The following is a 15,079-nucleotide window of genomic DNA, read 5'->3' as shown; positions in this document are numbered from 1 at the left end:
GTTTTAATGAACTGCCAGCAGTATGTTAGACGTAAACTTTAAAAAAGTGCTTCTCTTTTGCGGTACTTCACAGTTTGTGGGGTAGGAAAAAATGACTATTTAGATTGTCAGTTATTTAGATTTGTTGGTTGCAGCTGTTTAAATTTAAAATCGCCTGAGAGTTATTTAGAAGTACATAGCCCTCTTTTTAAATAGCTCTGTTGGCTTATCATCCTGTCCTCAAAAGATGAGAAGCCGATCGCTTGCATCTTATTAATCATTTTCTGTTAAGCCTTGTTTTCCTTGGAATTGTTTGTTTGCCAGAAGTGAGAGGTTGTTATTGCATTATATTTCACAGTTGATTCTTGTGTATAATTCCATTTTTTTCTTAATTTCCAGAGTACCGTCCTCTCAAACAGAGACAGTAACTGAAAAGTTCAAAAACACTAACAATATGAATCTGTTGGTTGGAAATGATGAAGGCTATCCATCATCCAATCTGCTGAAATGTGTTATAGCTGAACAAATATTTGGTTTGCCTCTAGCTCTTTTTAGAAGCACTGAAATGAGGTGTTTTGTTTGTTTATTTGTTTGTTTTATTGAAGGAACTTTTGCCAGGTCCCTCAATGAGGGACAGTGCTACAAATAAGCCAAAATATTGAAGCTGCCAGGGGGTACTGTGTGCATTCTGGCAAACTTGAGTTCTTTCTTCTAAATATCTTAATTAGCAGAACGTAGTCTCCAAGCTGTTCTTGGAGAGCTGCTGCTCTGCCAGACCACAAGCAACAAACCCCTAAATCCTGTGGGTTTAGGTCATAAAACAGTTTTTATTACTGCAGTGTTGTGCTGTGTGTGTGTGTGATTCTTCACGCTGATACACCACCACAAGAATGTGCCAAGTTGGACAAATTCCCCCTCGCCATGTCATCCACTGATGTGAAAGCTTTTTGTGCTGTTGGGTGGTTCAAAGCTGGAGCCAAGGTTTAGTGTGCTCCTGGAAAGAGAAATGTGTTACCTATTATAAGAGGAGGGATTTGTGTCATGAGGTCTCCGTGCAAATTCTCTCATAGCTTTAGAGATGTCAAATCCAGATTTGTAGTGGATCTCTAATAAATCTCATCCCAGTTCCTCTGTTGGCCAGATGAGTATCTAAATCTGTCATTTATGATCTCAAGGTTTGGTAATCTTACTGCCAAGGTGCTGCTACGGGTCTTGTGGCTATATAAAACTGTGATCAACAGGAGTCTGAGAAACCACCCCGATCTTCATCTGCTTTGAGACTTGGTACGTACAAAACATTGGAAAGCCTAACTGTGTGATATATTTTCCTTTTCAGAAAAAGAGCAGAGAGGAGACATGTGGGGAAGGCAGTGGAGTAGAGATCCTGGAAAACAGGCCGTACATGGACGGACCAGGAGGCAACGGGCAGTATACTCACAAAGTGTACCACATTGGTATGCACATACCCAGCTGGTTTCGGTCAATATTGCCCAAGGCAGCTCTGCGAGTTGAAGAGGAATCGTGGAATGCATATCCTTATACCAGGACAAGGTAAAACTTAGAAAAATGACCAGAGGTGTTTCCCTACTTCAGGGAGAGGTTTTGATGCAGTGGCATCTCTTACATCTCCAGTAATATTTTTTAGAGAAAACATGGCGTCGAGTCCTGAAATTCTTACACTGTGCTTTATCTCAGAAGCATCAGCGTTGCATGGGCTGACTGCATGTGTACTTGAGAATTTGTGGCTGGCTGCTTTAAAATGTGAGCTGTTTTGTCCATCAAAGCGTGGGAAATCTTGAATGGTTTTTATTTAGTCTGGTATCCTGCACTGTGTTCTACTTAACATTGCAGTTATCTGCTAGCTCAGTGAAGTTATAAATGTACGCAGTGATGGGAAAGCTGTCATGTCGAACACTATCAAATAAAACAGGACTCACTTGCCCTAAGAGGGAAAGAAGAGGGAGAGAAAAATCTTTAAAAATTGTTAATAAATACAATGCTTCTTTTCTGGGAACTATCTTACTGTCTTTTAGCTAGAAAATAACAAACCTGTGCCCAGTGGTTTTCACTCTGAGAGAAGAGAAGAGAGTCAGAGGCTCCAGGGAGGTGATTGCTCTTCATTGTTTCATCTGACTTTTGTCTGGGAGGACTTCAGATGCCCTGGACTAAATACCCTGTATGCCAGTTACTCTGGTTTAGAGCATTTCCCCTATTCTGGGTTTGCAAGTGTGATGTTTCTGTCATCTGTCATAATAAAAAGGCTTTAGGATCTTCTGATTTTTGTCAGAAATCTAGGTAACTTTCATAGTTCTGTTTTAGTTGACCTCTACAAGTAACGTGAGTTTGGGGAAAGGTGGATAGTCAGTGTGTGTATGGACAATTGCTCATGACTAAATAATATGGAGCTTATGACTTTCCAGTGATTAAAGTCCACTTTCAGTTTGTTTTTATCCATCCTCTTGAATTGTCTGTAAGTCAGTAACCTGGCCAGGAAACCTGGTCTTGGGCAGAACCAGTCTGTATTTTATTCTGCTGCAAATTCCAGGCAAGAATTCTGCTTTTTTCCTGCTAAAAATGCACTTCCAGGGTGTCCTGGTGTCATATCTATAAGGATAACAAAACTTGTTAATACAGCAGACCCAAAAGTTATCTCCTTGCTGAACACTGCTCCTTCAGATGTGGTCTGCCCTGATAATTGTCTTTTGGAGGAGACATTGTCAAACTAAGTCACAGGCTTTTGTCAGTGTCTCTGCAAAGTGAGACCACCCAAACAGTGTGGGAGCATTGGAATCTTTTCACCCATAAATCCATCTAACAGCTCAGGGGGAGCAAACCCCCTTGTGCTGTGGGGTTGGGGGTTCACTAAACCAGAGCTATTCCACTGAAGCCACAAGTCCAAGGCAAGCTCCTATCTTAAGAATTTAATAAAGCAAATCTTTCTAATCTGTACAGCCAGTATTTTAAGTATATCTGAAGTAAAATACGAGTGAAGGCTGACTTGGATTTCAGGCTGATTTTACACATCTTAGGAAAGCATTTTCTCTGCTTGCGAAACAGAGCAGGATTTACGCCAAGCTGTATTGCTCTTGCTTTCAGGTATACGTGCCCTTTTGTGGAGAAGTTCTCTATTGATATTGAGACATACTACAAAACTGATCCAGGAGAGCACGTCAACGTTTTCAACCTTTCTCCTGCTGAAAAAAGACAAACCATTCTAGGTGAGTAGCCCTTTTCTTTTACTTCTTCCTTCATTCTGCTTTTTGCTGTGTAAAGGATTTTGCTTGGTATGCCCCATCTCCTTGGCCTGTCCTTTCCACTCCTAACCCTTGTGTGAACCCCATCAGTGGTGTGCCTGCTGGGTAGGGTTACATCGAGTAGAGAGAGGGCACCTGGGTTCTCTTTCAGGCTTGATGTAAAGCACCTGGAAATCCATTTGAATCCCCCTGTCTGTAAAATGAAGCTGATGCTTTTCTCTATTATTTGTGCAGTTCCTGAGAGAACTTGGACAGCTAATGATTTTGGGGATGATAAATAGAAATAACTACTGAAGAGGAAAATATAGCTGTATAATTAAATATCTCCTTTGGGTATATGAAAGAACGTTCCTAGCTGCATTTCCAAAACATGAAGGTGTATTTAATTTATGCTTCCCCTCCTGTTTCCCTTACGCAAGTTAACACTTCAGCTTCACAGCTGTCTTTGGGAGGTTGAGTTAATGAGCCTGATATACTTAAGGATTTAACAAAAGAAGAGGCAGAACGGAACATCATATCAGAAGGCAGAAAATGGCAAGCATTAGAGCAGTTCCTCTGCCTTGCTGTCCGTCATGGCCCGTGCCCATAGCATCTGCTGGAGGCCCAGCTGCATAGCAGGGAGTGCTGGCAATTACAGCCTCACCGAACCGAAGCATCCCTTGCTCTGAAGCTGCCGGGCCTGGAGAAGTGACTTGAGCTCGGGCTGATTCTCACAGTCCCAGGGCTGAGCTCACCCAGAAGGAGCTCTGGGGAAGGACACCTAGTGGCTGCTCGGGCTCCTTAAGCTCTGTTGACATGCTGGCCACGGTGGTAACCCCATGCAATTTTACTTGAGTGTTACTTGGCTTAAGCTGCTTCATTTTGAACTTCAGTTTGACTGTCCACATTCCAAAGCCTATCTGATTGGGTTTTCAGTCCTGAACAAATAGGCTTGAGTCATGCTGCCTCTCTGAGAAGCGTCGGGAGAGCTGTTGTTCCTTGGAAGTGAGATCCTGCCCTTCAATCCAAACTTCTGCTGCTTAGGTTTGGGTTGGGGGATGCAGATTTTAAAAATATGTTCACTCACTCCGTTCCCATTGCACTTTCCACTTCTTCATTGTTGAAGTGTTAATGAGGACAATTTGGACTTGCTTTACACTTTCTGCCTTCTGTAGTATATCTGATGTAACAGTAAAGTTTGAGGAGGTAACAGTAACCTCACTTGATGGACGCCAAAGATAAGACGTTCAGTGGTAACATCTATTCCATAACAGTACTAAAAAGAGGTAGGTATATTTAGGTGTCTCATATTAGGCAGAGCTGTAATAATGTCAGTGATACTACAAAAGCTGAGAGATGGAATGTGCAAAGGAACTCTGGAGCTAGAAATATGGCATGAGCAGATCTGCTTTGGACCTATAGTCACTGGGCAAAAATGTTTACAGCAAAGCCTCTGTTTGCTGGAAGTGTGCACAGAAACTCCTCTGGTAGAGTGGATCACTACCCAGCAGCAGCGTATAAACAATTTAACTATCAGTTGTTTAAGTAAAAACAGATATTGTTGTAATGCTTCTGGTACTTACTAAAACAGAAATAACTCCTGAAAATGTACTTTCTTCTTTTGTTCAGACAGAGGAAATGTCTAACTGTTTCTATTCTTCCTACAGATCCTATTGATATTGTTAAAGATCCTATCCCTCCACATGAATACAAGGCTGAGGAGGATCCAAAGCTGTATAAATCAGTAAAGACTAAAAGAGGCCCTCTCTCAGAAGATTGGATTCAAGAGTACAAGAACAACCCTGGGAAATACCCAATCATGTGTGCATATAAACTTTGTAAAGTCGAGTTCAGATACTGGGGGATGCAGTCGAAAATTGAGCGGTTTATCCATGATGTTGGTGAGCATTTATAGTCTTGCAAGGTTTACAATCAACTCCTTAATGTTGTTTCCAAATTGAAATACAATGGTGAGGTATGTGCAATGTATGGTATCCCAAGGCATGTCTGTGAAAAGACTCTCAGACCCGATTACTCTTTTGCAGAGCTGTTGGTGAGTTCAAAAAAATGTTATTCTATCACTTGTGGTCGTGGTATGTATAAGTCCTAATCACATGTAGCTACTGAAAAGGTTTCAAGTCCATTTTCTTGTTTAAATCAGGATTTGCTTGTTTAACTTAGATCTTTTTCAAAATCTGCCATTTTTACTTTATTTTGGACAACATCCTCAAGGGCTGCTCAAAGAAATGAGCTTCAACTCTGTGTCACAAGTGGTTCCAGGAAACCAGTCCCTGCAGCGTCCCTAGCTTGCAGTAGGGCAGGTGGGTCTTTATGCGGCCATACATCTCCGGGTTGTGGTGTTCAGGGCTCCTCAGCTCGCTGTGTTATAACTCTCCATGGGTCACTGACAGCTCTCGGTTGTGAGTAAATGTGCTGCTTTGACTGGTGCATCATTCTTAGGTCAATGCTTTTAAGGAGGTAGCCTATTGTTTGTGTCCCAGAAGTAACTAAGTGGGGACTGTGCAGGTGGTAGCAGTAATTTGTTCTCCACAGAAAATCTATAACACAACTGATACAGTTTCTGAGCCTTGCCGGAGGAGACAAGCCTTACGGCCAGCTGGATAACTTAAAGAATGTTTTAAAGAAACATTCCCATCTCGAGAGAAGTGCAGAGCTATGGCTGTCCTCTGGCAAAGAAAAGGCCAAAGAAAGACTTTGTAAATGATGCTTCCTGCTTTCTGTACGCAGTGAATTCTCCTGCATGACCTGGGTAGCTGTCCCTTTCTATACGCAAAGCTTCTTTGAAGTGCCTGATGCTGGAATAAATAAATAATTTTACAGCTCTTCTTACTTACACTGTGCTCCTAAATGGAGCTCCTAGTGTGAAAAACACTGAAGGAGCAGTGGTGAATGGTGCACACCATTCTCTGAATAGTCTGTTCCCTTTGCTAGAGCTCCTTTGGCTTTACTTTAGCCTAGATGGAAGTTTTTACCTGTTACAGGCTGTATTACAAGTGCCTCTCTGCAATGAACTCCCTTGGTGTTTCAGTGACACGGGTTAATTTAGTGTATGCTGCAAAACATGGGGGCAGAATAACAACTCCATTGTATCTGTTAAATGAGAAAGAAGCATGTGACTCTTCCAGTTGTTCGGAGGTGTTTGGCATAGATTAAACTGTGGTCTCTTAGAAATGTTTCTTTTGTATTTCACAAAAGATTGCCTGCCATTTCCCTCCTGATTGAGGCTTTGCAGAGAGCCGAGCCAGCTCATTGTCTGCCTTTCAAAAGCCTTTCCACTCTGTTATAATGATGGCAAATACTGTTTTTCAAAGTGGTTAAGATGCATAAAATCAGAGAAGTCTTTAAGGCGCGACAAAGTTGAGTGGGTGAAAAATGAAAGCAAAAGCTTTGGGTGCCCAGAGACGTGTATCCTCCCCATGCAGTGGGATAGCCATGGGCAAGCTGTTAGTGACTGGGAAAAGCATCAGGGATTGTGTAGAAAAGACAGCCAGCTAGGTGTGAGGATGTGTAAGTCAGAAGGATGTGGGCTAAGACATGGCTTAGACGGTGAATCCAGGTTTTGGGGTTTCAGCTGATGACCCACAGCAAGTGGAGACCTTTGTGTGTTGTCTGCTTTGATGGTGGACCAAATTGCTCAGGTGCCACGGATTTCTTGTCTGCCAGCCCCTCCTTGACATCTCTCTGCTGGTTCCTGGCTCCACGAGCCTGTTTCTTGGGGAATTAGCCCTTCCTGCATGGGGTCGTCAAGATGGTAAGAAAACTGAGGCAGAAACCAAGAGTAGGATCAAAACTCTCCCCGAGGTGGTGCAAACTAAAATTAGAGAATGACTTGAAAGAAGAAAACTTCGGAGTTAGGTGATGGATGGATTGTAATATGTGGAAAGGCTACTGAGTGCGGAGGGAGTGACTCTGGGGGATGGTGCTGAAATGTTCTCAGTCTTTCTGAGTGCAACAGCCATTTTTTCTGATGACTAATTGGACAGTTACTCAGTGCTTTGACAGCCTGAGACACAGACTAAAATTGTGGGCTATTAGTCTACTTGGCTGTAATATTTGTATGCTTTTTTACTCCTTTCCCATAGAATTTAAGTTTAATTGGACTGGCACTGCATAATGTTCTGCTCCCACTTGCTTCCTAATTGTGCACGTGGGCTCTGGTTCTTTTGTTGCTAAACAAGTGTGTTGACTGTGTATGGGTTATTGATTATACACCATGGCAAAGTGTGTTCCTGGCCCAGTAACTGGAGCTTTGTCTAAGCCAGTGCATCTTAGGCTAAATATGCCCAAATTGTCGCACAGTGATGAAGAGGAAGAGGTTTTAGAAAGCTCTTCTGCAGAAATTTTGCTTCACTTGAGCACTAAAATGCGAAAGCTCATCCAAATGAGCTCTGCTCATTGGGGCCTGCAGTAGGGTTTCGCCTTTTCGAGAGAAGGCAGGTTGTGGTTAGCACCACGCAGGTGTGACCACACACTTCTCTTTGCGAGTGGCCTGAGCAAGGGAAGATAAGGCAACCAGGAGTTGTATCTGCTTGCTACCCTTGATCAGAACAGTCAGACAACCAGAACTGTACTGACAAGGTTATGGGATCTGTTGTGACCATCAACAAAATAATGTTGCCTGAGGAAAATCAGGCATCCTTTATCGGCTGCCAGGAAGTTGTGTGAGTGCATTATAAAATGCTCTGGGATGTTGCTACTGGGTGCATAATCAATGGCTGTCTGAACAGTTGCTTTATGCAGATAGTTGAGAGAGGTTTGGGCAGGATTTGGTGTGGTGTTTTTTTCTTTTTTTAATACTGATTTTTTTTCTGCAGTTGCTATTTTTACTTCAGATTGAAAAACAAATCCAGCACTGTAGACAAAGGCTTTTTAAAATTCATCTATCCTGGCTTGTCTCATGTTCATTTACACTTCCTTTTGTGAAATTAAGTTCAACACCACAATATGCAAGCAAATCACTTACGAAAGTCAGCACTTCAAGGATTTAGCCAGTCTCTGCGGCAGAGTTGTTGAGGTGGTGAGTTGAAGGGTGAGTGATTTAAGTGTTTGCACCCTGCTAGACTCTTCACAGATCATCTTTCTGCACGCCGCAGTGGGAAATGTTATAATTAAAACAACACAGAAATGACGAGTACCTCTGAACTCAATCTGCATGTGTACATATGTGCATGTGTGGTTTCCTTTTTTTTTTTTTTAACCAAAGTGTTGTGCTCTATAGAGAAATAACAAAGTACTGTTAACTATTGACATTACTGGAATCAGCTTTTACCTGCATCCTTATACAAATCCTGTTCCTTTTATTTTGGACTGGCTTCAGTGGGTGACTTGCCTGCCCTGGACTGGGGGGTTGTCCTTCAGTTCTTGAAAAGAAGCCTGAAATGAACATGGGGCACACCGGGTGGAAGGGAAAACCTACTCTAACATCTGCCCTGATTCTCCTGTGCTCTCAGTTCTCCCTTCACAGCAAAAAGACCTCTCTGGGAGACCACCTCCTACCCCCTGTTCTTCCACATAGCTGATTTTGTTTGCTCTGTGAGGAGAGGAGGTGTTTATGTGAGAAGGGAACAGGCACCTGGGTGGGACACAGGAGCGTTGTTCTGCCCGGAGCCTGCCCTCCACTGGGCTTCTTGGGTTCTCTCCGGCCTGGAATAAGGTGGTGGGTGTGTTGCTGGACCCCTCCTGCCCTCCCCAGCCAGCTCCCAGAGCCCAGCAGCATGCCACAGGCTTGTGAGGCAAACTGCCAAGGGGGCTGCAGCCGGCCGTGAGGCACAGCTTGGAAGCACCACGTGTGGGATTGAGCATGGGACAGTGACTTCTCGGGCTGAGCAGGAGGCTTTTGCACCTCCCAGCCTGCCAGAGAGAAAAATGAAGGCAAACTGGCCCACAAATTGCCTTCAACACTGTCCTGATGGGCATCTCTGATCTGTTAAAAAGAAAATTGCTCCCAATTATGCTCTGTTTCGTGGGTCTAATCTATCCCCTCTTCACTTTCCAAATAATAAGCTTGTTTTTCACTGACATTTTAAGGAAAAACTGCTGTAAAACTCAACTTTTTCCATTGCATGGGGAGGGAAGCCATGTCCTGACAGGTGAAATCAGTCATTTGTAGCTGGATCTTGAATTCATGTAGCTGCGTGGGGGCACTTCGCGTTTCCTCTGGGTCTCTGCTGCCCACTGGAAGGCTTCAGTGCCGCAAGTTTAGGTAGAATTCAGCGATGTACTCAGTGCTGTGTGTGCCTACAAGGACTGCTCAAGTTTTCCATTGCTAGCAGTGGAGATTTTTTTTCTGCGAGCCATGACGTTTATTTTTCAATTTCTTTTGTACCTGGACAGCCTCACTCTCTTCCAGGTTTTCTCCCTGTGCTTGAGAAAGAAAAAAGCAGCATCGCTGACATGTCCCAGGTGAAGGCCGAAGGCTAGGAAAATAATCTCGAGTTTTTTGGTTTATAACTGATCTAGAATGATGGATAATGCCATCTTGTTTTCAAAAGAAAAGGCTTTAAGAAAGGGTGATCGGGATGTCTGATCAGCCTGACGTGAGCAGTGTGGGGAGGTCTGTGGGTTCTGCTGGGCTCGGAGATGGGCAATGGGCAGTAATGGGTTTGGGGTTTTTTTTTGGGTCATCTAAGGGATGACATGAGAGAAGGCAGAGAAGAACTTAAGGAGAACTTTATCGCCCCAAGTGTTTTTTGTGTTCCCTAGGATGTTAGTCCATTAAAACAAACATATGCGGTCGGTGGCATCTGTGCCCTCACACAGAATTTCTGAGGAGTTGGTGGCATCATGGCTGGGTGCAGGAGTGTGAGTAGGGGCTGGGGGCCCACGATCCTGCTGAGCCCTGCAGCCAAGGAAGCCTCTGGATGAGTGCGAGGGGGCCACTGGCCTCTGTGTCTGATCACAGTCTGTTTTCAGGGTGTTTGAAGCGAGGCAGAATTGCACGTTGTAGATGGAAAAGCCTAAAGAATGGCTCTAGTGTGAGGGACTGAATTACAGCAAGGGAACGTTTTCTTGGCTTTCAGGGTGGATGTGATGGGAGTTTAATCTCTGGTTTTTAAGCCCTGCTGATTGTCAATCATAACAGGAGGTGAAGAGGCTAAAACATTCTGCCGTAGCTCTGCAAAAAGTAATCTGGTGAAGGAAATAACTCTGAATCTCGACTAAGGTTGAACAGAATTAAGTTGCTGATGCCCCTTGCTCTGCCCCCACAAGGTCGCAGTCTGGTGGCTCAAACTTGCCTCTGTTACGTGGAGCTCCCATCTGAAAGTCAGGCAGAGAAGTACATAAAATATTGATAGATTTAATCTTACTGTGCAAATGAAGTTCAGGTTGAGCTGGTCCATCCTATTAGCTGCTGATCTCTCTGCTTATTTCCTCCTGATAGGGTGACTGGCGATAGCTGGTGGCATTAAGGACTAGCCAAAGTGCAGCACAGAAAATAAAGTGCCCAGGCCTGGAAGGAAATAAATATATAAAAACAAGCTTTTTATGCTTAAAAAAAAGTAATCCCTGAAAACAAAGGGGATATTTAGGATGAAGATCACAGAAACTATGGCAGCAGTGAGATCTAAGACTTTCTTTTACCACAGTGAAGTGAACGTTGCTGGCTGGGACCAGCTCAGAAACCCTGCGTGCAGTGGGACCCTTCAGCTTTGGCCCTGCTCCGGGAAATGGAGCGTGGCTTGTGGGAGCCATCTTCACTCCTGGTGGCGCTTAGAGAACTCAATCTGCCACTCTAGAAACCGCAATGATTTTAATGTAGCCTATTGATTGCTTTCTGGTGCGTAATAGCAGCGGTGGTGTTGCGGCCTGTGGTCTTCAGCCAGGGCCTTCATTAGAGCGAGTGCCTGGGCTCCCGGCCTGCCGGCTTTGTTGTCCAGGCTCAGCAGTGGAGAGCTGTAGATCCATAAACCCACTGCTGCTCTTGGCACGTCCATCAACCCTTCTCTGCCTCAGTTTCCCAGTAATGAAAGGGGGAACAATATTTATCGATTTTTCAGAAGGGCACCTGAGGATTAGTTTTGTCAGTATTTATAGAAGCTTTTAAAAAGCAGTGTTACTGCTGTGTGTTCCCATCAGTAATAAATAGCTGTTGGGAGCTTGGACCTGGCGTGAGCTTTTAAGCAGCAATATTGTCAAAAATCCACAGTGAATACCCGGTTTTAAAAGTCTTGGTGATACGATGATGTTAGCCAATATGCTGAAGTCTTGGTGGAAAGTTTCTCTTGCCTTGTTGTGAGCTCTTTGTGTTGCTTTTGAGATGGTTCTTCCTTTCAGATATGTGACACATTGAAATAATACTTTAAATTAGCTTTACACACTTCATTTTCCTCATGCTGCTGAAGAAAGACAGTCTCTGCAAAATAAAGCGTCTTCATTCCCTCCCTTCCTTTGCTTCCCATCCCGTTATCTCATATCTGTGATGCTGTTTCACTGATGTATAGAAACCATTTGCAGAAACCAGGTTTCCAAGAAAAGGAGAGATTTTGGTTGTCTTAGCACCAAGCAGTGTGGGAAGTGCTTCTGTCATGTCACATACTGTGGTGGGCTGTGTAGTATTCATGAAGGAACCACTTGAATCTCTCAACTTTTTTTTTTTTTTAAAGCAGTAATTGCTGGTTTGGGCTTTTTTTTTTTCTTTTTCTGGGAACATGCCTCATTTTGAGGGCTGGATCTAAATGTTGCAACTTCCTAGAGCTTCATGAGAATGACATGTGGTCTGTGCCTGGCTCTTTCCCTGCGGAGCAGGCAGTCACAGAGCAAAGTCGTGGATCTGGAATTAGGAAATCCCTTCCCAAGAGTTCAAAGCAGTAGCAGAATACCAGCTGCTTTTTCGGTGGATGGTTGGTTAGCAAGAACTGCAGAGCTACACTACAGAAATGACCAATTTGCCATCCTCACGGTCGATAAATGCAATGAATCCTTTTCTGCGGCTTGCATCATTGTGTTGTCGACACTGCTGTAATATCAATGCCACGGTGTCTTTAGGTTTAGGGGAAGGGAACGCATCTCCTCCTGCAGTTCTGTAGCTTTGGTGACTGGGCCATTCTGGTTTTGCAGGCTTGCGGAAGGTCATGGTCCGTGCACATCGGCAGGCATGGTGCTGGCAGGACGAGTGGTACGGGCTCACCATTGAGGATATCCGGCAGCTGGAGAAAGAGGCGCAGCTGATGCTGGCTCAGAAGATGGCCCAGTTCTGCAGCGAAAATGATACGGAGCAGCATGGAGTGAAGGACACTCCTGGTGAGAAGGATGTTGAAGCCGACACAGTTTCACCTGTGGACACCGAAGATGCTGCTGGTAACAGTGAAACAGCCTCTGGGAGATCGCTCACCAAGCAGTGGTCCACCTCTTCCAAGTCCTCACGGTCTTCAAAGAGAGGAGGTAAGATGCTGCTGATGATTTACTCCTCTGAACTGTGTGGAGGTTGGGCTTTAGAAGTGTGACCATGGCAGCACCTTTGGGACAACACATGTTTCTCCTGGGAGTCCTTTCAGCTCTCATAGGAGGCTTTTTCTGCTGGTGTTGTAGGCTCAGTCTTCTCAGGTGGCCTCTTGTGGGCTTGGAAATGTTTGTAGTTATCCTGTAAGTGTGACTCTCAAAGTGATACATGGCAGACTTCTTACAAACCTCAAAAGCAGAGGAATTATGAAAAACAGTAGAGGAGCAGGAAGGGGCTGGGTGGCAGTGCTGGGTGGCAGAAGATGACAAAGCAGTGCAGAGGAGGTTAGTCCCTGTTACCCACGAGCCACTGGTGGCTTTTACAAGTCCTGATCCTTCAGGAATGTTCCCTTCTGGATGCCTGCCTGTGTGCTGTGACCTGCCTGGCCCTGTGGAACCAGCCCAGCAGCGGGTGGCTGTTAACTGCTCCCGTCTTCCAGGAGGCAGTTACCAACAGGCACCCCGGGCACCTGGGCTGTGGTTACACCTCACCACACGCCGTTCGTTTCGAAAGCGGGCGTTTGGCTCCGTGGGTGCCGCAGTACAGCTTACACAGCACGGTACCGCATCGGCTGCTGGAGAAATTAAGGCAGGTCACCGTACTCTGAAACCAGGTGGGTGGGGGCTGCTGCCTTTCGTGGGTGGTAATGCGTGGTGGCTGTTTGGGGACCAAAACTCCCAGCCTGGGACTAGGTGAGACCATGGATCAAGTTTACGTTCCCCTTTAAATACCGTTCAGCAAGTTTTCAGGCTCTTGCTGTTAAAGCCCCTGTAAGGGCTCAGCTTTGAGTCCCGAACATCATCATTCACCTCTCCACCAGCAGTCACCTTTTTTTTTTCCTTTTATTTTTCCCCCACGTTAAACTCCTCCTTTCTCTGAACCGTTCTGTACAAAGGGGTGAATCCTCAGCAAGTGACAGAAAAAAGGCTTGAATATTCAACACTTCCCTCTCCTTTTAGTCAGGCACAGCTGATATCTGGGTAATAGCTCTCGCAGCAAGAGGGAAAAAAGGCTTGAATTTTCTGAAAACCCCAAGGGGCAGCATTTCTTCCAGTGACAGTGGAAGGGGCATCTGAATGAGTGAAGCTTATCTGTCCATCTCTCATATGTACTAAATATTGGGAGCTGATTCGTAATTTTTATTTACCACTCCATCACTGATTTCATCACAGGGTGAATGAGATATGAGCAGTAGTTTTGCCTCGTGATGACTCACCAGAGTGAGCCCTGGGGAAGAACCTACCAGACGCTTCATAAATCGTTGGATAAAGATAAAAATGCTGGCTACTTCTCTTGCACCAGGATTTTATAGCGACGTGCCCATCTCTCATTATGCTCTTTGTTATGAAACCCCTCTTCCAGTGCTGACACATTCATTGGCAGCTGTAGCTTTCAGACCTTTTAGGATTCTACTTAAAGGTTTTCGCTGGTAGCAAAGCGTGAATTTGCTTTAAACTGCAGATTGCCTCGGCTTTTACAGGAAAAAGTAATGAAAGAAATGAATTGTGATGTGCTGAGAAGTACGTCACACGGATATTTTAATCCTTCTTCATGCTGGCAGCGTATTAACATATGGAAGCAAGGAGGGCTGTCTCGACGAACCGCTACCTCCGGCTGAAAAAAGCACCGCCGCTCCCCAGAAGATCTCAGTCTTTTCTATACCATACGAGCGAGACCTGTGGTGATAGCAGGACCCTTGTCGCCGTCCTATATGTTATTATATGCTCTATTTTTAGCAACTATTATGCGAGTGCCTTGACGTCACGCCGGCGTGAATTAGCGCCGCTCTGCCGAGCTCCCCCTGCTCCCAGAGGGGTGGGCGGTGGGGTAGCTGGGGGCTGCCCAGCCGGCGCTGAGCTGCAATTAAATGACTGCACAGGGTCTCCGCTGTCTTTGCGTGTGACAATCAGGGAGCAAAATTAGAATCAGAAGCGTTTTGCTCACATATTCAGTGCTGTTACAACAGCCTGAAAGAGCTCGTGCAGCTCTCGCAGGAACTGGAGCATTTCAGTGTCTTTGCACACGCTAAATGGGAATTTGTCAGTCTCCTCCGGTTTTTGCTCCGTTAGGTTGGGTGGCTGCTGCAAGGGCTTTGTGTGTGCTCTGTCTGTGACATGCAAGAGCGATCTGAAAGAGGGGAGGAACTGTGTCTCCTGTTCTTTGAGCAGTTTCCTTCATCGGACTGCGTTTCTGGGACACGTTCAGTCAAGCAGAGTTCAGGCTGCGTCATTACTAAAATATATCTGAATAAAATAGTGCTGTAATGCGTTTATATATGGTGCAGGGAGCTCCGGAGGGGAAAGTAAAAGGGAGCAGGTGGGTGTGAGGAAAGGAGAGTGAGCAGGAACCAGAAGGATTGTTGGGTTTTCTCTTCACTACACCAGGACAGCTGTTCTGTCAGCTCCCC

General features: G+C 45.0%; 1 protein-coding gene across 14 annotated transcripts in view; it reads left to right on the top strand.

Annotated features, from left to right (window-relative positions):
- Positions 1-15,079, top strand: part of PITPNM2 (phosphatidylinositol transfer protein membrane associated 2) — a 132,286-nt gene that overhangs the window by 80,589 nt on the left and 36,618 nt on the right. For all 14 annotated transcript variants that reach the window (XM_080558876.1, XM_080558875.1, XM_080558870.1 and 11 more), the window contains 4 exons: positions 1,316-1,530; positions 3,076-3,197; positions 4,880-5,113; positions 12,291-12,614. In XM_080558876.1, coding sequence (XP_080415002.1) covers positions 1,316-1,530; positions 3,076-3,197; positions 4,880-5,113; positions 12,291-12,614 — 895 coding nt within the window. The remainder of the gene's footprint in view (positions 1-1,315; positions 1,531-3,075; positions 3,198-4,879; positions 5,114-12,290; positions 12,615-15,079) is intronic.

Source organism: Anser brachyrhynchus (genome assembly GCF_964034855.1).
Source record: "Anser brachyrhynchus genome assembly, chromosome: 17".
NCBI classification, from domain to species: Eukaryota; Metazoa; Chordata; class Aves; order Anseriformes; family Anatidae; genus Anser; species Anser brachyrhynchus.
This window is presented reverse-complemented; position numbering and strand designations above follow the sequence as displayed.